The sequence below is a fragment of the Geotrypetes seraphini genome, chromosome 4 (genome assembly GCF_902459505.1).
Source record: "Geotrypetes seraphini chromosome 4, aGeoSer1.1, whole genome shotgun sequence".
Lineage (NCBI taxonomy): Eukaryota > Metazoa > Chordata > Amphibia > Gymnophiona > Dermophiidae > Geotrypetes > Geotrypetes seraphini.
Window position 1 is genome coordinate 142,738,696 of NC_047087.1, and position 20,902 is coordinate 142,759,597.

Genomic DNA, 20,902 nt, shown 5'->3' on the forward strand with positions numbered 1-20,902 from the left:
ACCTGAATCCTGCTGCACTCTCCTACTTAAAGATACACACCATGGAAAGGAAACTATATTTCCAGATCTTCAGTAATATATTGAACCTGTGGGCTGAATGAATTATAATTAAATAGTTTGGATGTGGCCTTAGCAGATCATAAAGCTCTGAGAAGAGATGACTGGTCAATATCTACTCATGCATTCTCTGTTTTTACATTCATATATCATGCCCCATCACATTCATGCTACCAAAATTATGTATGTAGTATAGAAAAAAAAGTATTATTTAATACAAAGTACTGGGAAACACTCAAATCACAGAAACATTTTATTGATATTACATGGTTCAATTGGACACTGTAAATATGTGTCTTATGACATTCATTAATGCAGATTTTGGAGTGAGGACACAGTCAATAGTTCTGTAGGACAAACTCTGTAATTTCAGCCCTGCTCAATAGCCTCATTGGTATTCCATAGTATACCGTTCCAGGACTTACATACACAAAGGTTTTCTGGCCAACTTTATATAAACCAGAAAAAAATGGATTAAGCAAATAGGCAAGAATAGTTAAAGGGAACATCTGTCCTCCGTGTGTGTGACCTACAAGATAAATGAAAGCTGTTAGCAATAAATAGAAAAGGATTCGGTCAGAAGCATTCCTTTACCTGCTGGTAGTCTATGCTTTCAGTATTTTGCCACTTATGGTGGCATGATATTTAGGACAAGAGTAATTTTACTTTTTAAATATAACCAGAATAATATCCTGAAAATATCTGTTTCCAAACAGTGGCATTTTAACAAGGGTGCACTGTGTAGGCCAAAGATGGAAACAGAAAAAAAAGCCAATCAAAACTCTAGAAATCGTTTTCTATGAAATTATCCTCCTTTCATACCTCCTCTTCCTACCCTTTCTTTCTTTTCTCCTCCCCTCTCATTTTCCTTACTGTCAGACATGTTTATATACATATGCATAATTATTTCCATATAGCTAAAAGCACTTAACATTATGAACATACAATTCATAGGCCTGGCTGGATATATTCCGCTGATTAACAATGTGCATTGTGATCAATCCCAGTAGCCCATTCTCATGGTGGCCAATACAGATCCCTAGTACCTGGCCAAAACCTAAGGAATTTTAGGTATGTTGGAATGGGGGAGGCCATAGGGGCCATGGCCTCCCTAAAAATTGGCAATCAGAAGTATAGCTCTCCACCTCTCCCAACTCCCCCACCTACTGTAATTTAAAATCTTCCCGCAGCACAATAAACGAGTCTCTCGCTGTCGGTCTGCCCCAGAAGTGTTCTTTCTGCAGCATCCTGCCTACACCAGAAGAGGAAGTGATACAGAAAGAACACTTCCAGGGCAGGCCGACAGCGGGAGGCTCGCTTCGTTATGCCACCAGCTGCCTGAAGATTTTAAATTACAGCAGTGGGGAGGTGGGGGGAGTTGATAACTGGGGAGAGGTCGTACCACAGGATCCAGCTGGGGGGGGCTGGGGTTGGGAGTGAGGGAAGAACAGATGCTGTACAGGATGTGGTGGGGGGAGGTTGGGAAAGCAAGAAGGACAGATATTGCATGAACTGGAAGGGGTTTAGGAAGGCAGGGAAGGACAGATGCTGCATGGACTGGGAGGGAATTGGGAAAGAAAGATGCTGCACAGGCTGGGGGTTAGGAAAGAAGGGAGTCATGCATGGGTGGAGTGGTGGGAAGGGAGGGAAAGAGATGTTGCTGGTGGGGAGGGAAGAGTAAAAGTGAATTGTTGGACATAGGTGTGTAGAGTAGGAGGGAAAGAGAGATGGTATACATGGGAAAAGGAAGAAAGAGGGCTCCCCTTCCTGCTTTCCGTCTGCCACGGTTGGTTCCTCAATGACGCAACTTCCTGTTTCTGCTCGGGTGGACCAGGACAGATGGAAAGCAGGAAAGGGAGCCACCAGCAATGTTTCTGAATTGCTGCCGAGGCAGGTGGATTTTTCAGCGAGACAGAACTTGAGGGTGACATTGGACTAGTATGGAGAGAAGGGGGAAGACGTGCTTGGCCATGGGGCCCCCCCATAGCCTTGGGGCCCAGGACAGCTGCCCTGTTTGCTACCCCCTAACACTGGCTCTGGGTAGGAGCAACCAAAATCATAACAATTCAAGTATGCTTGGGACAAATGTAGTGCACAGTAGTAGAACAAGGCTAGGAAGTTGCAGTATTAAGTCCTTTACTGCTTCAAGAGCTGAAGCAAGGAGAAACGTGATAAGAAAGAAAGAATGAGTTAGCATAAATAGCTCTGTTAAGTTGGCTACAGCAGGCCTTGGAGATACTCAAAGAGAACCAGCAGACTACAAATCCCCAGAAACTAACAGGGTCAATGCTAGCATGTGTGTAGTGAATAGATACCATCCAGCAAGGGCAAGGGAACAATGGTGGGCAGAAATCAGGGTAACAACTTTGCAAGTTATAATAGTTTAGAATCCTGTGGAGAGCAGGGAGTCCAGCGAGTGTAGGTAGAGGCTGGGGACTTGCGTATGCGCACTCCTGCAGCCACGGACCTACAGAACATGGAACAGGGAAAATGGAACACGCAAGCAGGAGTGCGCATGCGCGGCTAGGGTTTTATTATATAGGATATTGGAGCTGGCAAAATATTTGTAGATATTTTTGTACTATGTATGCTGCATACAAATTACAGATACAAATCATAGACAATGAAATTCTCAGGCAGTCTGAAGAGAGAGAGAATCATAAAAAAAATTTATTCGGCCAACACCTCCAGCCACTTGAAAGCGATTATCCACCAATTCACTTCAGTAAATTCACCAATTCACTTCAGTAAATCAATTCAAATTGATTTGGTTCCTTAAAAAACAGACTCACCGATTCAGTGCGTCCCGAGCCTCTTCCGGGTCTCATAAAGAAGCAGCAGCGGTGAACAGGCTGCTCCTGGCCTGCCCACTGGGGCCTTCCCTCTGCTGCGCCACTGATGAAATCACTGATGATGCAACAGAGGGAAGCCCTGGCAAGCAGGCTGTGAGCAGCCTATTTACCGCTGCTGTTGCTTTAAGAGGCCCAAAAGTTTAAGGTCTCACAGAGTGTGTGGGGAGGGGGGATGACGATTGGGAAGTGCTGCACAGGGGGATGGGAGGGAGGAATGGAATTCCCTTTTCCTGTACAGAATCTAATTGTTCTGGCCATGTCATGGTATCAGCAGCAATTCCCACATGGTGCCTGCTGCTGACCTGGAAGTCTCTCCATGGCAGGTTAGCAGCAGGCAGCATGAGAGAGTCATTGCCAATACTGCAACCCGAAGAAGCAAACTTTGGACTACAGGGGAGGAGAGGAAGGAAAGTTGGTGACACAGGGGGAGGGAAGGGGTGAAAGGAACTTCAGGAAGGAAAGTTGGTGGTACAGGGGGAGGGAAGAAGTAAGAGGAAGAAAAGCTGGTAGCATGGGGAAAAGGGAGGGTGAGAGGAAGGAAAGATGGTTGCACAGAAGGAGGAGAGGGAGCCATGCATGGTGAGGGGAGAGGATGAAATTGCACATAATCCTAAACTAAACTAAACCTTGGGTTTGTATACCACACCATCTCCATAGTTGTGGAGCTCTGCACGGTTTACAGGAATTGTAATGAGAAAGGAACTCCATGGAAGGGCTAGATGAAGATCAGAGGGGAGAAGAATGTTAGAGGGCTAGGATGTCAGAAGAGGGGAGGAGTGTTAGGTTTTGGAGAAGAGCAGGTTTTCAGATGTTTACGGAAGGGTTGAAGAGCACTCAGGTTTAGAAGAGGGGAGGTAAGGTTGTTCCAGAGCTTGATGAATCTGAAGGAGAAGGAAGTCCCCAGTTTTCCTGGGTGGGAAATGCCTTTTAATGAGGGGAAGGATAATTTCGATTTTTGGGTAGATCTGGTGGTATTAAGATTTGAGGAATTCCAAGAAAGTGGAATTAAAGGAGGAATGATGCCGTGGAGGATCTTGAAAGTTAGGCAGATGCATTTGAAGTGAACTCTGGAAATTATCGGGAGCCAATGAAACTTGGAAAGGAGCGGTGAGACGTGATCGAATTTACTTTTTGCAAAGATAAGCTTGGCCGCAGCATTTTGGATCCGTTGGAGTCTGTGAAGGTTTTTCTTTGTTAGGCTTATGAAGATAAAATTGCAGTAGTCCAGTCTGGAGAGGAGATGGATTGGACGAGAACGGCAAAAATGTTTTTGGTGGAAACAGGATCTTACTTTCCTCAGCATGTGTAGGCTGAAGTAGCATTTTTTTACCAGGGAGTTGAGGTGGTCATTGAAGGACAATGTAGAGTCAATGATGACGCCCAGGACCTTGCTGGAGAATTCGAGCTGCAGAGTGGAGCCAGAGGGCAGTGGGATTGAGATGGGTAGCTGAGCTAAATTTGGGCCAAGCCAGAGTAGTTTTTTCTTGGATTCATTCAATTTCATTTGGACGGTGTGGGCCCACGATTGGAGGTTCGAGATACAAGAGGATATGTTCTCTGAGAGATTAGTGAGGTTCGAGTCGGTCTCGAGAAGGACGAGGATGTCATCAGCATAGGTGTATATTGTTTCAAGGGGGGATAGATGGAGGAGTTTTAGAGAGGTCATATAAATGTTGAAAAGGATAGGAGATAAAGGTGAGCCTTGCAGGACTCCACAGATTGGTATCCAGGGGGAGGATGAGGTGCCATTACTAAACTAAACTAAACCTTAGGTTTGTATACCGCGCCATCTCCGCAAGCGCAGAGCTCGGCACGGTTTACAGAGTTAAGAGGAAAGGAACTACAATAAGGAATAAAGGAGAGGGACTAAGAGGAAAGAGAGAGACAGAATACTGGAGAATGGGAGGTGATTAAATTTTTGCAAAGAGCCAAGTTTTCAAGTGTTTGCGGAAGGATTGGAAGGAGCTTGAGTTTCTGAGTGGGGATGAGAGGTTGTTCCAGAGTTCTGTGGTTCTAAAGGGGAGAGATGTTCCAAGTTTTCCTGCGCAGGATATACCTTTTATAGAGGGGAATGATAGTTTCAGTTTTTGGGAGGGTCTGGTGGAGTGTGGTTTTGAGGAATTCCAAAAGAATGGGATAACGGGAGGAAGGACGCCATGTAGGATCTTGAAGGCTAAGCAGGCACATTTAAAGAGGACTCTGGAGTATACTGGGAGCCAGTGAAGCTTGGAGAGGAGTGGGGAGACATGATCGAACTTGCCTTTTGCGAAAATAAGCTTAGCCGCGGCGTTCTGAATTAGCTGAAGTCTATGGAGGTTTTTCTTAGTTAGGCTTATATAGATGGAATTGCAGTAATCCAGTCTAGAGAGGATAGTAGATTGAACGAGGACGGTAAAGTGAGAATGATGGAAGCAGGATCTCACCTTCCTCAACATATGAAGGCAAAAGAAGCATTTTTTTATCAAAGAGTTGAGGTGATCATTGAAGGAGAGAGAGGAGTCTATGACGATGCCTAGGACTTTGCTTGAAAACTCAAGCTGAAGAGTGGGTCCAGAAGGTAATGGGATGGAGGTGGGTAAATGATCTAATGTTGGGCCAAGCCAAAGTAGTTTTGTTTTGGACTCATTCAGTTTCATTTGTACAGATTGGGCCCAGGATTGGAGATTCGTAATAAGAACATAAGAAGCGCCATCTCCGGATCAGACCTTCGGTCCATCAAGTCCGGCGATCCGCACACGCGGAGGCCCCGCCAGGTATACACCTGGTTTATTTTATAGCCACCATATCTTTATATGCCTTTCTCAAGGAGATATGCATCTAGTTTGCTTTTGAAGCCTGGGACTGTCGATTCCGCAATAATCTCCCCTGGGAGAGTATTCCAGATGTCCACCACTCTCTGTGTGAAGCAGAACTTCCTGACATTAGTCCTGAACTTGTCCCCCCTTAGCTTCATTTCATGTCCTCTTGTCCGTGTCAAATTGGACAATGTAAATAATCTTCTCTGCTCTATTTTGTCGATTCCTTTCAGTATTTTGAAGGTCTCGATCATATCCCCCCGCAGTCTCCTTTTCTCAAGGGAGAACAATCCCAGTGTTTTAAGTCGATCCTCATATACCAGTTTCTCCATACCCTTCACTAGTTTAGTTGCTCGTCTCTGCACCCTCTCCAGCAGTTTTATATCCTTCTTTAGGTAGGGAGACCAATGTTGGACGCAGTATTCCAAGTGAGGTCTGACCATTGCCCTATAAAGCGGCATTATTACTTTCTCCGATCTACTCGAGATTCCTTTCTTTATCATGCCCAACATTCTATTTGCCTTCTTTGCCGCTGCCGCGCATTGTGCCGACAGCTTCAGGGTCCTATCTATCAGTACACCCAGGTCTCTTTCTTGTTCACTTTTTCCCAGAGTTGCACCTGTCATTTTGTACTCGTATTCCTTATTCTTACTGCCTAAATGCATTACCTTGCATTTCTCCACGTTGAACCTCATTTGCCATTTCTCCGCCCATTTTTCTAACCGACACAAATCGCTCTGGAGTTCCTCACTATCCTCCTGCGATCTGATTGCCCGGCAGAGTTTTGTGTCGTCTGCAAACTTGATGATCTCACTGGATGTTCCGTTTTCCAAGTCATTGATATAAATATTAAAAAGGATCGGCCCAAGTACCGAGCCCTGGGGTACACCACTAGTCACTTTCTCCCAGTCGGAGAACTTCCCATTTATGCCCACTCTCTGCTTTCGGTTTTCCAGCCATTTGCCTATCCATCTTTGTATATCTCCCTCTATGCCATGGCTTTGTAGTTTCCTGAGAAGTCTTTCGTGTGGAACTTTGTCGAACGCTTTCTGGAAATCCAAGTATATTATGTCCACCGGCTTTCCACTATCAATTTGCTCATTCATGGTCTCAAAGAATTGGAGTAAATTCGTCAAACACGATTTCCCTTTCCTGAATCCATGTTGACTGGGTTTCATCAAGTCGTGTGTGTCCAAGTGCTGAACTATGCTATCCTTGATCAGTGATTCAATCATCTTGCCGGGGACAGACGTAAGACTCACAGGTCTATAGTTGCCCGGTTCTCCTCTCGATCCTTTTTTGAAAATTGGTGTGACGTTTGCTTTCTTCCAGTTGTCTGGTATCTGTCCAGTTCTGATTGACAGGTTTGCAAGTTTTTGCAATAACTCTCCGATTTCAACCTTCAATTCCTTCAAGACTCTCGGGTGAATTTCATCCGGTCCAGGGGATTTGTCACTTTTAAGTTTGTCGATCTGGTAGTATATCTGATCCAAGTTCACTTCAACTGTGGTGAGGCTGTCCTCTATTTCTCCTGTAAACAGTTTCTCCGCATCAGGTATTGTTGAGGTGTCCTCCTTCGTAAAGACGGAGGCAAAGAAGGAATTTAGTTTGTCTGCGATTTGTTTATCTTCCTTGATGTACCCTTTTATTCCCTTGTCGTCCAGGGGTCCCACAGCCTCTTTTGCAGGTTTTTTCCCCCTTCACGTATCTAAAAAAGGGCTTGAAGTTTTTGGCCTCCCGGGCTATTTTTTCCTCATAGTCCTGTTTTGCATCCCTCACCGCTTTGTGACATTTCTTCTGCTCATCTTTATGTTTGTTCCAGGCTTCGGTTGTCTTCGTGCATTTCCATATTTTGAAAGAGTCCTTCTTTTCTTTTATGGCTTCCTTCACCTGTATGGTAAGCCATGCCGGTTCTCCTTTGCCTTTAGTTCTCCGATCTTTAGAAATCCTCGGAATGTAGAGATCTTGTGCTTCTGCAATAGTATTTTTCAATAGGCACCATGCCTGATCTACTGTTTCAAGTTTGTCCACCATCTTCTCGAGTCGTTTTGTTACCATGGCTCTCATGCAATCGTATTTACCCTTTTTAAAGTTTAAGGTGGTGGTTAAGGTTTTGGCATGTTTCCTTTTCCCGATGTCCAGTTTAAAGTTGATTACATTGTGATCACTCGTTCCCAATGGAGCCCTGACTTCTACTTCTGTTATCGGTCCCTTGAGACCATTTAAGACTAAGTCCAAGATGGCGTCGCCTCTTGTCGGCTCTTTTACCATTTGCTCCAGGAAGCAATCCCCTAGCACCTCCAGGAACTTGGCCTCCTTGCCGCAGTTGGAGGCTCCTAGTTTCCAGTCTATTCCTGGATATGTTCTCAGCGAGGTTAGAGAGGTTCGAGTCAGTCTCGAGGAGGATGAGGATGTCATCGGCGTAGGTGTACAGAGTTTCTAGGGGGGATAGATGAAGGAGTTTCAGAGAGGACATGTAGATGTTGAAAAGGATAGGAGAGAGGGGGGAGCCTTGCGGGACTCAACATTTCGGTTTCCAGGGGGGGGGATGAAGTACCGTTTAGGTTAACGGTGTAGGAGCGGAAGCGTAGGAATTTCGAGAACCAATCTAGGACTGTGGAGCTTATGCCTATTTCAGAGAGTTGGAAGATAAGGATATCGTGATGGACGACGTTGAAAGCTGCGGAGAGGTCGAATTGTAGGAGAACAGCGAATTTCTTGCGAGAATGGAGTTGTTGCACCTTAGAGATTAGTGAGGCCAGAAGGGATTTGGTGCTGAAGTTGGGTCTGAAGCCGAAATTGGTGGGGTAGGAGGATAGAGAATCTTTCTAGGTAGGATGAAAGTTGAGTGGATATGATGGATTCTAATAACTTGGTTAGGAGGGGGATATTTGCTATTGGGCGGTAGTTTGATGGTATGGAGGGGCCAATGAAATATGTCCCATGTTGGAGGAGAAGAGGCCCAATGTTAGGGCTGAGTTTATAAGTTCGGTGAGGGAAGCGATGGCCTGTGTAGAGGTGTTCTCGAATAGGTAGGAGAGGAAAGGGTCCAAGGTGCACTTGCAAGTTTTTAGTTTGAGGCAAAGTTTGGAGACTTGCGATTCGGAAACAAGTTCGAAGACGGTCCAGGATCTGTCGGCTGGAATGGGGGTGGAGACAGGTAAGGTAGGGTTGGGGTCAGTAGAGACCAGGGAGTTGTAGGAGACTGTGGGTGGGAAGGAGCATCTTAGGGTGGTAACCTTTTCATTAAAGAAGATTGCAAGGGCATCGGCTGATATGGACGGTGGGAGCAAGGGTGGGTCTTTTTTTGTAGTTAGGGAGCGCCAGATGTTAAACAGTGCACTGATCTGGTTGTTGGATTTAGAGATCTTGTCTCCAAAGAAGTTCTTCCTGGCTTTTTTTAGTGTTGAATTGTAAAGCTTAATATTGTCCCTCCAGGTCTGTCTATCAGAGGGGAATTTAGATTTTTTCCATTTGCGCTCCAGAGCGCGACATTTCTGTTTCAAATCTCTGTGAAGAGGTAAGTACCAGGTGGCCTTTCGGGGGTAGGAGATGGTTTTAGTGGATATTGGAGCAAGGGAGTGGTAGGTGGCCTCTGAGAGGGCGGTCCAGTTGCGCCAATGGGATTCAGAGTCTGTAGGTCTAGGGTTGGAGGAGAGTTGGTTGAGGAATTTGGACCAGAATAGATTGCTCGAGATTTTTTTGCGGTAGGTTATGGAATGAGAGGTGTGGGGTGCGGATTCAAGATGTGACATGAAAATGGGGAGGCAGGTAGTCCCTAGGAAGTGGTCAGACCAAGGGACTTGTTCCCAGCGAGTGTCGTCGATTGAAGTTTTGAAGGCGGTAAGATCGAGTAAAGTGGTGAAATCTAGTGTGTGCCCTTTTTCATGGGTTGGAGATAGGGTGGGTGAGGGAAAACCTAGTGAAGTAAGGAAGTTGTTGAATTCAGTCGTGTCCTTGCTGTTGGAGTCATCAAGGTGGAGGTTGATGTCACCAACGATCAGAAGTCGTTGAAATTTAAGGAAGGCGTTTGTTATGGCCTCAAAGACCAGGTTGGAGGAATTGGCCCAAGGGGTAGGTGGGCGGTATAGTAACAGGATGCCCAATGGGTGGGTGCGGAGTTCATCGTTGACTGAGGCCAGCAGATATTCTAGAGAAGCGTGAGTGCCTGTCTCGAGGAGCTGGACGTCAAAGAAAGATTTATAGAGGAGTGCCAGACCACCTCCTTTTCAATTGGGTCTGGGGGAGAAAAGGCTTTGGTAACCGTGGGGGAGGAGTTCGTTTTGTGTGAATAGGTTGTCTTTGGCGATCCATGATTCTGTGATGCACAGGAATCCGGGGTCAAGCTCGTCTAGGAGGTCCTTCAAGATTTGGGTCTTATTGCATGCGGATCTGGCATTGCAATAAAGTGTCGGGACTGGGGTGAGAGAGTCCGAGGCAGTGTAGGGAAGATTGGCAGGGGGAAGGGGCTTTAGTGAATCTTGGTTGACTTTTCGGGGGGTTTTCTTGAAAGGTGAATTTCTGGTGTGTAGCAGTGTGGGGATTGTAAGTCCAGGGCAGATGTTATTGGTATTAGAGGGGTCGAGTAGGTTGGGAGAGGGAGGTTTCAGACAGAGGTAAGTATGGAGGGGTGAGCAGAGTAGGAGGAGAAGGAGCCAGAAGGATGGATTCATGGCGGGGTTAGGACCGGGTGGTTGGAGTGTGAGAGTCTGCAGCAGGGGGGGGGGGGGATAGAGTTAGTTGAGGAATGGAGCAGGGGAACTTGAATTAGGCTGGCTGATTGTAGGGCTAAGAGTGGGAAAATATATTTATTTTTTTAGGAGTAGGTCAAAGGGGGGGCTTTACGGTGAAGGTAATTAGCAGCTGAGCGTTTTTCTTATGGAACTTGAAACGGAGAGGCTTGGGGCAATAGATGGATAACAGGGTAGATGCGCAGTTAAGGTTAGTGTGTGGCCCAAGGATGTGCTGGGGGTGGGACAGGGCAACAGGGAGGTGAGAGACTGGTGAAACCTTTGGCAGAAATATAGTTTGGTGCTGAACTAAGCAGAGACAGAGTAAAATTTAGCAACTAAACAAGAGCATAGACAGTAATAGAGTATAACACCGAAACAGGAATATAAACAATGGTAAACTTTGGCCGCGGGCAGGAACCAGGTTGGACAAGGGGAGCTGTGAATCTGGGGGCCCCCAGTGGACTTCGATAAGTCAAGAAGGGGAGAAGGTGGTGAGGTGAGGCAGAGAGGAGTCCGAACGTGTTTGTACTGTCTTGCACGGACTTCGGCAGTTCCTGGGTGGGCTATGGACGGCGGAGTTCAGGTGAAAAGCAGGAGCAGGGCTGATCACTCCTGCTCGAGTGGCGTCGGGCGGAGGAAGGAGGGACAAGATTCCTATTGACAATGTAGGATCGGGAGCGGAGGAATTTTGAGAACCATTCAAGGACTGTAGAGGTGATGCCGATCTCGGAGAGTTGGTAGATTAGAATATCGTGGTGAACAACGTCGAAAGCGGCAGAAAGATCGAATTGCAGGAGGACGGCAAACTTGTTGCGGGAGTGAAGTTGTTGAACCTTGGAGATTAGGGAGGTCAGTAGGGATTCGGTGCTGAAGTTGGGGCGAAAGCCATATTGGTAAGGTAGGAGAATGGAGAATTTCTCTAGATAGGATGAGAGTTGGGTCGATATGATGGTCTCGAGCAACTTGGTTAGGAGAGGGATATTTGCTATTGGGCGATAGTTGGATGATGTGGAAGGGTCGAGGTCGGGTTTTTTCACTAGAGGGGTTAAGGCGATATGGCCCATTTCTGGGGAGAAGAGGCCCGAATGTAGGGCGGAGTTTAGGAGTTTGGTAATGGAGGAGATGGCCTGAGTGGGTATTTCCTCGTAGAGGTAGGAGGGGAAAGGGTCCAAAGAACAATTGCAAGATTTCAGTTTGAGACAGAGTTTAAGGATGTGGGATTTGGATACGTGCTCAAAGGCAGCCCAGAATCTGTCGGCTGGGATAGTGCTAGGGGCCATTAGAGAAGGGTTGGGGGTCAGTGAGCACCAGGGAGTTGTAGGAGATTGCAGGTGGGAAGGAACAACGTAGGGTAGTGACCTTTTCATTGAAGAATTTTGCTAGAACTTCGGCTGAGGGAGAGGAGGGGAGAGAGATGGAGTCTTTTTTGGAGGTTAGAGAGCACCAGATTTTGAAAAGTGTACTGCTCTGGTTGTTGGATCTAGAGATTTTCACACCATAGAAGTTCTTCCTTGCTTTTTTTAGTGCTGAATTGTAGAGCTTAATGTTGGCTCTCCAGCACTTTCTGTCTATAGGGGAGTTAGATTTTTTCCATTTGCGCTCCAGGGCTCGACATTTCTGCTTTAGTTCTCTGTGATAAGGGAGGTACCAGGGGGCTTTGCGAGGGTAGGAGATTGATTTGTTGGAAAGGGGGGTGAGGGAGCGGTAGGTGGACTCGGAGAGGGCGGTCCAGTTATGCCAGTTGGATTCGGGGTCTGCAGGCTTAGGAGCAGAGGAGAGTTGTTTGAGAAATTTTGTCCAGAACAGGTCGCTTGAAATTTTTTTGCGAAAGGTAATGGAATTAGAGGAGCGGGGGGGAGCCCCAAGATGCGACATGAAGATGGGGAGACTGAAGGTCCCAAGGAAGTGGTCAGACCAGGGGACTTGCTCCCAGCGGGTGTCGCCGGCTACGGTTTTGTATGTGGTAAGGTCCAGGAAACTGATGAGGTCTAGAGTGTGTCCCTTTTCATGGGTTGGGGAAGGTGAAGGGGGGGAAAAACCAAGAGAGATGAGGAAACTCTTCAGTTCAATCATGTCCTTGTTTGAGTTGTCATCAAGGTGGAGATTGATCAAAAGTCTTTGAAATTTGAGGAAGGCGTTTGAAATGGTTTCGAGAACGAGATCAGAGGATTTGTTCCATGGGGTAGGTGGGCGGTAAAGAAGTAAGATACCCAGTGGGTGAGGTTGGAGTTCATCATTGACCGAGGCTAGCATGTATTCTAGAGAGGTGTGGCTGCCCTTTTCGATGAGCTGGACATCGAAGAATGATTTGTAGATTAGTGCCAGACTGCCTCCTTTTCGGTTGGTTCTGGGAGAGAAGAGACCTTGGTGCCGTGGGAGCAGAGTTCATTTTGAGTAAATATGTCGTCTTTTGTGATCCAAGATTCCGTGACGCATAGGAATCCCGGATCAGAGTCTTCGAGTAGGTCCTTCAGGATTTGAATCTTATTGCAAGCGGATCTGGCATTGCAATAGAGTGTTGGGACTGGGGTGAGGGAGTCTGAAGCAAGGTTGGGGAGATTTGCGGAGGGAACAGGTTTTAGGGATGTGTGGTTAACTCTTCGAGGGTTTTTTTTGGAGGGATGGTTTCTGGTGCGCAGCAACGTGGGGATTTTGAGGCCAGGGCAGATGTTAAAGTCAATTGAGGGGAGGAAGGGAGAGATGGTGCATGGAGAGGGATAGAGAGATTTGACATAGGGCACAAAGACCTGGGTGTTGGACCTGGGGATATATGAGAAGGAGAGAGATATACACAGGAACTGGAAGGGAATAAGGAGGGAGATGTTGGATCCAGGAGCAGAATGGAGAGATGCCTAGAAATGGGAGTGAGGGAAGAGAGTGGGAGAAATGCTGGACTATGGGGGAGAGTGCAGCAGGGAAGAAATGGAGAGATGTCAGGCTATGAGGGTGGGGAGTAGTGCTGCCCGATTCAGGAAAAATTTTTTTGATTCGATTCAATTCAGCCTATTGAATTGGTTTTTCGATTCGATTTTCCTGCCCAATTGGGTGTTTTTTTTTTCAAACATCCTGGTGGGTTTATTTTATAGCCTCTTCACCCCCTTTGCCTTCTCCTAACCACACTGGTGCTGTGGTGTAACAAAATAAACAAACAAAAAAGACTTTTCCTCTCTCTGTTAAATCCTAGCTCACGTTTGCTGTCTAACACCAGCTCTGGCAGGATACACGTTTCAAATCTGACATATTGTAATCACAAAACAGAAAATGAAATTATCTTTTGTTGTCTGGTCATTATTCAAATCTTGTTGGTCCTAGGGTCTGCTTGTCTTCTAATAACTTGCTTGCCAGGGTCTCTTTCTTTCTCCGTGCTAACTATCCAACTGCCATCTTTTGTTCTCCCCTTCCGTTACCCTTCCCTCCCCAGTAGGTCTGGCATCTTTCCTTTTTTTCGTCTCCCTCCACAGATCCACCTTTTCTTAACTATCCTTTCATCCAGCATCTCTCCCTCCTTCCCCACCACCCCAGGGTCCACCATCTCTCCCTTTCTTTTCCCAACTACCCTCCTATCCAGTATCTTTATCCCCCCTCCACTCCCTCCCTTGTGTCCAGCTTCTCTCCCTTTCTGTTCTTTCCCTCCCTAAATCCCATTGTCCATCATCTCTCTCCCTATTTTCAGACCCATTATTTCTTCCCCCCCCCCAAAGTCCGGCATATGCACATCTCTTTGAACCCCCCCTTCCCTCCCTCTGTGTACTTCTACACCAGGGCCCCCTTCCCCTGAAGGTCTGTCCCTCGCTGAAGGCCTGCACCCCACCCCTAAATGCCTGTGCCACCATCCCTGAAGGCCTGTTTCCCCCTTGAAGGCTTGTCCCCCCCTTAAAGGTCTGCATCTCACCCCTGAAGGCCTGCCTGTCCACTCTGAAGGCCTGCCTGTCACCCCTGAAGGCCTGTCCCCCCCCTTGAAGGCCTGCATCCCCCCGAAGGCTTGCCTGCCTGCCTGGCTCCTCCCCTTTGAAGGTCTATCTCCCCCTCTTGAAGGCCTGTCCCCCCCTTGAAGGCTTGTCCCTCCCCTTAAAAACACTGCATCCCACCCCTGAAGGCTTGCCTGACTATCCCTCCTGAAGGCCTGCCTGCCTGTCCCCCCGAAGGCCTGTCCCACCCCGAAGGACTGCTCACCCCCCCCCCAGAAGGCCTGCGTGTTGCCCTTGTCCTCCCACTGATGTCCAGCTTCCCCCCTGGCCTCCCTGCACTGTTTACCTTTGAGGAGCAGCCTGCAGACAAGATCGCGGTGCTAGCGATGTTTGCACTGCTTCGGAGCTGTTTCCTCTGCCACGGTCCCGCCCAAACTTTGACAGCAGAGGCAGGATCACGGCGGAGGACACAGCTCTGAAGCAGTGCAAAGATCGCTAGCACTGCGATCTTGTCTGCAGGCTGCTCCTCAAAGGTAAACAGTGCGGGGAGGCCGGAGGGAGGAGGCCGGATGCCAGGGGGGAAACCGGACACCAGGGGGGGAAGCCGACAGTAGCACTTCCCGACTGACCCTACCCCCTCACCCTCTAAAGCAGGTGCAGCAGTGGCCGGCCAGCAAGAGCAGCACTGCCGCTCCTGCTTTAGGGGGCAAGGGGGGAGGGTCAGCCAAATCGGGAAGCCAATTTTTTTTGTTTTGTTTTGAATCGATTCAAATCGATTCACCCGAAGTGAATCAGGGAACCAATTCAAATCGTGAATCAGGCAGCACTAGTGGGGAGGAGATGCTGGGCTATAAGGGTGGAGGAAGAAAGATGCTGCGAATAGTAGAACCCTGAGGGAGAGGAGAGGGAGGCAAGGAAATGGATAAGAGGATAGATATAACAGAGCGTAGAAAAAATATATGATAATGGAGGTACATTGAAGATGAAAGGGAATGGGAAAGAAGATGGAAATTTGATAGGTAGCTGAAAAGTGAAAAAGAGGGGAAGGGTAAGAAACAGGCAGAAAAAAGCTAAAAAGGAATGATCAATATGTCTGAGGCAGGTGTAGTGAGGGAAAATATTGTTTAAATTTTAATAAATAAACTTGCAGAATTTGCTAGTTTTGTGCATAGAATTTTGAATTTTTTTGCACAGAATTCCAGTGGCGGTCCGCCCCGGGTGCACACCCCAAGGGGGTGCACAGAGAGAGCTGAACGGAGATGACGGGGGACCTGCGGGGTTAAATACAACTCGAGTCGCGAGGCTTGTCTTCTGTTCCTACCTGCCCAGCCACGCACACATAGCCGACTGGAAGTCTTTCCCGATGTTAGCACTGATGTCGGAGGGAGGGCTTAAGCAAAGCCTGCCCTCCGACATCAGCGCTGACATCAGGGAAGATTTCCGGTTGGCTATGTGTGCACGGCAGGGCAGGCAGGAAATGGAAGACGAGCCTCACGGCTTGAGCTCCATTTGGCTGAGAAAGTTGCTAAGATGAGGGCTGGGAGGCAAACACAGAACACAAAAGGGGGAGGGAGTGCATTTTTGGACACCTGGCATGAACTTGGGAAAGAGGATGGAGGAAGGGAGGGAAAGAGATGCTGAGGTGGGGAATGCGTTTTTGGACACAGAAGGCATGAACTTGGGAGAGAGGAAGGGAGGGAAAGAGATGCTGAGGTGGGAGAGGGAGTGCGTTTTTGGACACAAGGCATGAACTTGGGAGAGAAGATGGAGGAAGGGAGGGGAAGAGGTGGGGGAGGGATTGCGTTTTTGGACACAGAAGGCATGAACTTGGGAGAGAGGAAGGGAAGGAAAGAGATGCTGAGGTGGGGGAGGGAATGCGTTTTTGGACACAGAAGGCATGGACTTGGGAGAGAAGAAGGGAGGGAAAGAGATGGTTGTGTACACGGGGAATGGAAGAAAGGAGAATTTTTCGTCATAGGGAGGGAGTGAGGTACAGATGAGAGGGAGAAATATTGTGGTGGAACGGACAGATTGAAATGGATGCACGAGGAATGTTGGACATAGTGGTGAAGGGAATGGAGGGAGAGATGTGGCATGGTGCTGGAGAGGAGTGATAGAAGGAGAAATGTTGGGCATGAGACTGGTTGGCAGAAGCGAAAGTTGGATAGCAACAGAAGAATTTACAGAAGATGGGAAAGCAGAAAAAAGAAACTGGGACCAACTTTATGGAAAAATAAGTCTCCAGACAACAAAGGTAAAAAATGGAATTTATTGACTAAAATATGTTAGCTTTGGGAAATGTATATAGCAGATGTCTTTGTATTGTGTTCAAAAGAAAAGGAAATGCATTTCTGGTTTTATTTCTACAGTGTTGAAGTACTTGCTGACCCTTGCTGTGACTGGTGGGGACCCCCAAGCACCGCAAGCAGAGGACCTCCTCTAGAGACGGCCAGAACTCCCCTCCACCAAGCACAGTAGTCGCTGGCAACATCCATGAGCCACTGAGGTGCCAGCATCTGTGACTCAGGGACGCTACTGCTGCCTGCCAAGCTTGGCAAAAGGGACCCTCGGCCAATTGCAAAGGAAGTCCTCAGCTGACAGATTGGGGGTTCTCATCAGCTGAGTATTTATATATTATATTTATATTAGAGGCTCTGGTAGAAACCTGTTTAAAAAGTATGTATTCTTCCCAATTAATATTTCCAAATTAATAAAGTGTCTTTGCTTATTTGTAAATGGGTCTCTACCAGAGCCTCTAATTCAGTAGCATAATTAAATGAAATCAGAAATAGTTATTTCATTTAATTATGCTACTGAATTAGAGGCTCTGGTAGAGACCCATTTACAACTATTTCTGAATTTTATAGGGACGGGCGGGGACGAAGGAGATTCCTCGCGGGGACGGGTGGGGACGGAGGGGATTCCTCACGGGGATGGGTGGGGATGGAGGGATTCCTCGCAGGGACGAGTGGGGACGGAGGAATTCCTCACGGGGACGGGTGGGACTTCTGTCCCTGCGCAACTCTCTAGTGCACAGCCGGCCACCCTCCCTATTCTGCCGCTGCTGCTTTCCTTAACCAGCAGCAGCGGCAGTAAACAGGGGTGTCTGCGAGTGCTCACCAGGGTAGCTCATCTTCTGGCCGGCTCCCCTGCTGAAAGCCATGGGCGTCCGCTCCTTGTGCGATCCGCAGCTGCGTCGGAAGTGTTCCCTCTGACGTCACGATGTCAGAGAGAAGGCTTCAGATGCAGCTGCGGATCGCGCAAAGAGCGGACACCCACGGCTTTCAGCAGAGGAGCTGGCCAGACATGCTGGGCAGGGAAGGGGGGGAGGGTAGACATGCTGCACAGGGAAAGGTAGAAATACTGCACAGGCAAGGGGGGAGACATGCTGCTGCTGCAGCACCCAATTGGGGAGAGAGAGGGAAGGAGGGAGAAGGGAGAGGAACCAGGCATGCCAAGTCCATGGGAGGGAGGGAAAGGAAAAAAGGAAAGATACCAGACCATGGAGGGGGAGGAAGAGATGCCATGGCATGAGGGAAGGAAAGAAGATAGAGATACCACACCATGGTGTGGAGTGGGAAGGAAGGAAGGAAAGGAGAAGAGAAAGAGAGAGGAGGTGGAGACAGAAAAATGGAGAGGGATGAAGCTGAAATGAATCATGTGCAAAGGACAGAAGGGACCCCAGATATACAGTTTATTGAAGGGACATAGAAAGAGGGAAGATGCCATATGGAAGAGAGAGATGGTAGACAGTAGATGGAAGGGGCAGAGAGAGTGTGGGCAGTAGATGGAAGTGGTAGAGAGAAAGGGAAGAAGCTGGGTGGAAGGGGCAAAGAGAGAGCAGATGTTGCATGGAAGGGAGAGAGGACAAATGCTGTATAGAAAGAAGAGAGCAAAGAAGATGATTAAAGCAGAAACGACAAAAGGTAGAAAGATTTTTTTGTTGCTTTACTTAGAATCAAGTAGTATTGTAACTGTATTGATAAAAGTTTATAAATAGGAAATGGAAATAAGGCAATTTTTTGGACTAAACCCCTTTCCTCAGGCCAGGATACTGTACTGTTCTGAAGAAAGATTTGGCCTCTGAAAGCTAATTGAAAAATGGATTAGTCCAATAAAATGGTATTTTCTTATTTCTCATTATTTGTTTTATTTTTATTTGTTAATTTGTAAAGTGGTGATTGTTATATATCAGTTTTTTCAAATTTACATCTACTGTTTTTATATTTTGCACAGTATTAGGGGACATGTGTCACTGTTTTTGTGGTGTTGTGGTGTTGCATTGTATGCAGAGTCTGGTTTCTTGGCGGTTCAGTTTAACTTTTGTCTACATATTTCTATTTTTAGTTTGTGATTATTCCATATTGGGCGAGGGTGTATCTCTGTTCTGTGTGTATGAAAAGGACATAGTTTTCAGTTGGCATTGACTACAGGATCAATTGACTGTGCAGGATCTGGCTTGTTTAGTTTTACAATGTATGTGTAGGTGTTCTAGTGCTCACTGCAGTGTTTAAGATGCTGCCTTTTCCTAGGTACACTCTTGTTGTGCGATATGTGGAGTGTTACTAAAAATCATATTTTTGATATAGATGGGGGGGTGTCAAAAAATGAGGGGCTCCAGGTGTCACATATGCTAGGTACACCACTGTAGAATTCTGCCAGGAGTAAACAAAGAAGTAGAAAGGGGTTAGAGAGAGAGAAATCTTGCATATGGTGGAGGGGAGGAAGTCATGCATGGCTAAGAGAGAGAGAGAAATGTTGGACATAGGGTAGAGGGTAGGGAGAGCTGGTGCATGGGGACAAAGAAATAAATGTTGGATATGATAATGGAAGGGAGAGATGCTGCATGTTGGAGAATAGAGAGGTTTGACCCAGGGCACAAGGCAGGGAAAAGGGACAGAGAGAGAGAGAGAGGAAAAAAAACAAACCCAAAACGGTAGACAGTGGGAAAGAAACAGAAATGTTGGGATATGGCAGTGGAAGGGAAGGTACAGAGATGAAAGATGAATGGTGAGCACAGGAAAAGAAAAAAAAAAGTCAAATGAGCAGGAGACCCTGGTAAGTGAGTTAACAGGACACAAACAGAAACCAGAGCCTGGGACCAGCATGATTTGAATAATAAGATGACCAGACAAGAAAAGGTAGAAAAAATAATTTTATTTTCTATTTTGTGATTACAATATGTCAGATTTTAAATGTGTATCCTGCCAGAGCTGGTGTTAGCAAGCCTGAGCTAGGACCTAACGGAGAGAGGAAAAGTATTTTTTGTTTTGCTTATACCACAGCACCAGAGTTGTGTTGGAGAGAGCAAATGGGGGTGGGGTGGGTGAAGAGGTAGCAAAAATAAACCTGACAGGCCATTTAAAAAAAAATACCCAGTTGGGCAGGAAAAGTGAATCTAATCGAAATGAAAAATCAATTCAATAGGCCAAATCGAATCAAAATTTTTTCCCTGAATCAGGCAGCACTAAGCTCTGGCTGGAGTACATGATGGGCCTTAAGGAGAGGAGTCTGGAAGGCTGAGAAGACAAAGCTCCACTCTGAGTTACTATTATTGTTATATAGCTTAGTCATCCTTTCTCTAGTACTTTTATTTATTTTAGAAAAATCTCCTACCTGAAAGGATCAGATCTATGTCTGGTCGAGCTTGGAGAGCCCATTTTGCAGCAAGGGGCTGGTGGGCCAGAAGCACTATGGTGTGGTCCTGGCTGCAACCATTCAAGGCTTTGTTTAAATCCATTCCATGCCCAATATGCCTGTAACCATAAAAAGAAGTATTATTATAAGTTATGAAAATAACAACATATAAATAAATACAGTTGATGCCGCTTAAGTGCACACCCTTCAGACCCGGTCTCCACATGCACTTAAACGAAGTGTGCGCTTAATAGGAGTGGGGGGGAGAGGCTGTAGTTAAGCTGGCTCAGTTTAAAAATGACACGTGGGCTGCTGGAGCCTAAAGTACAAGAAAGTTATACCCTACAGCTTGAATGAAAGTAGAGCACTCACTTTCCCAGTTGTCCCAGCACTCACTTTCCCAGCTGTCCCAGCGCTTAAGCTGCTGTGTGAAGCTTAGCCATTCCCAGTCAGAATGTAATTGCATTTAACCGGAGTGAAAGTAACGTGAAAGAATAGAGGTTGGACCTATGACATCAGTGCACAAAAGCAGATTGTGTGCTTATCCGAATTGCAAATAACTGGAGTTTACGTACATTGACTTTAATGTAAAAAAAAAAAACGGGACCTTGGTGGTAGGCTGCAGATAACTGAAGTGTGCGCTTAACCGACATGCACTTAGGTGGAGTCGACTGTAAACAAACCATAACATAACATGCAATCTGACAGCCAAATGTGCAAATCAATGCCGGTGTCTGTGGACACCATATACATGCTGGCACTGATTTCCAAATCTGTTCTCTGTGTCATCCATCTATAATCACCAGGGACAGTGGCTTGGGATGGCTGTTGCTTTAATAAAGGCAAGTTTCAATTAAAGCATTCTTCCCGAAGTCCAAACATGTGGCAATTAAATTGACCAAGAAAGGCATATCTTACTA

General features: G+C 46.8%; 1 protein-coding gene across 1 annotated transcript in view; it reads right to left on the minus strand.

The window, feature by feature from the left end:
- Positions 1 to 282: 282 nt before the first annotated feature.
- The window catches only part of TMPPE (transmembrane protein with metallophosphoesterase domain), a 59,386-nt gene continuing 38,766 nt past the window's right edge, over positions 283 to 20,902 (minus strand). The window contains exons 4-5 of the mRNA XM_033941014.1: positions 19,962 to 20,101; positions 283 to 586 (exon numbers count right to left, since the gene is read on the minus strand). Coding sequence (XP_033796905.1) covers positions 396 to 586; positions 19,962 to 20,101 — 331 coding nt within the window. The 3' untranslated portion in view covers positions 283 to 395. The remainder of the gene's footprint in view (positions 587 to 19,961; positions 20,102 to 20,902) is intronic.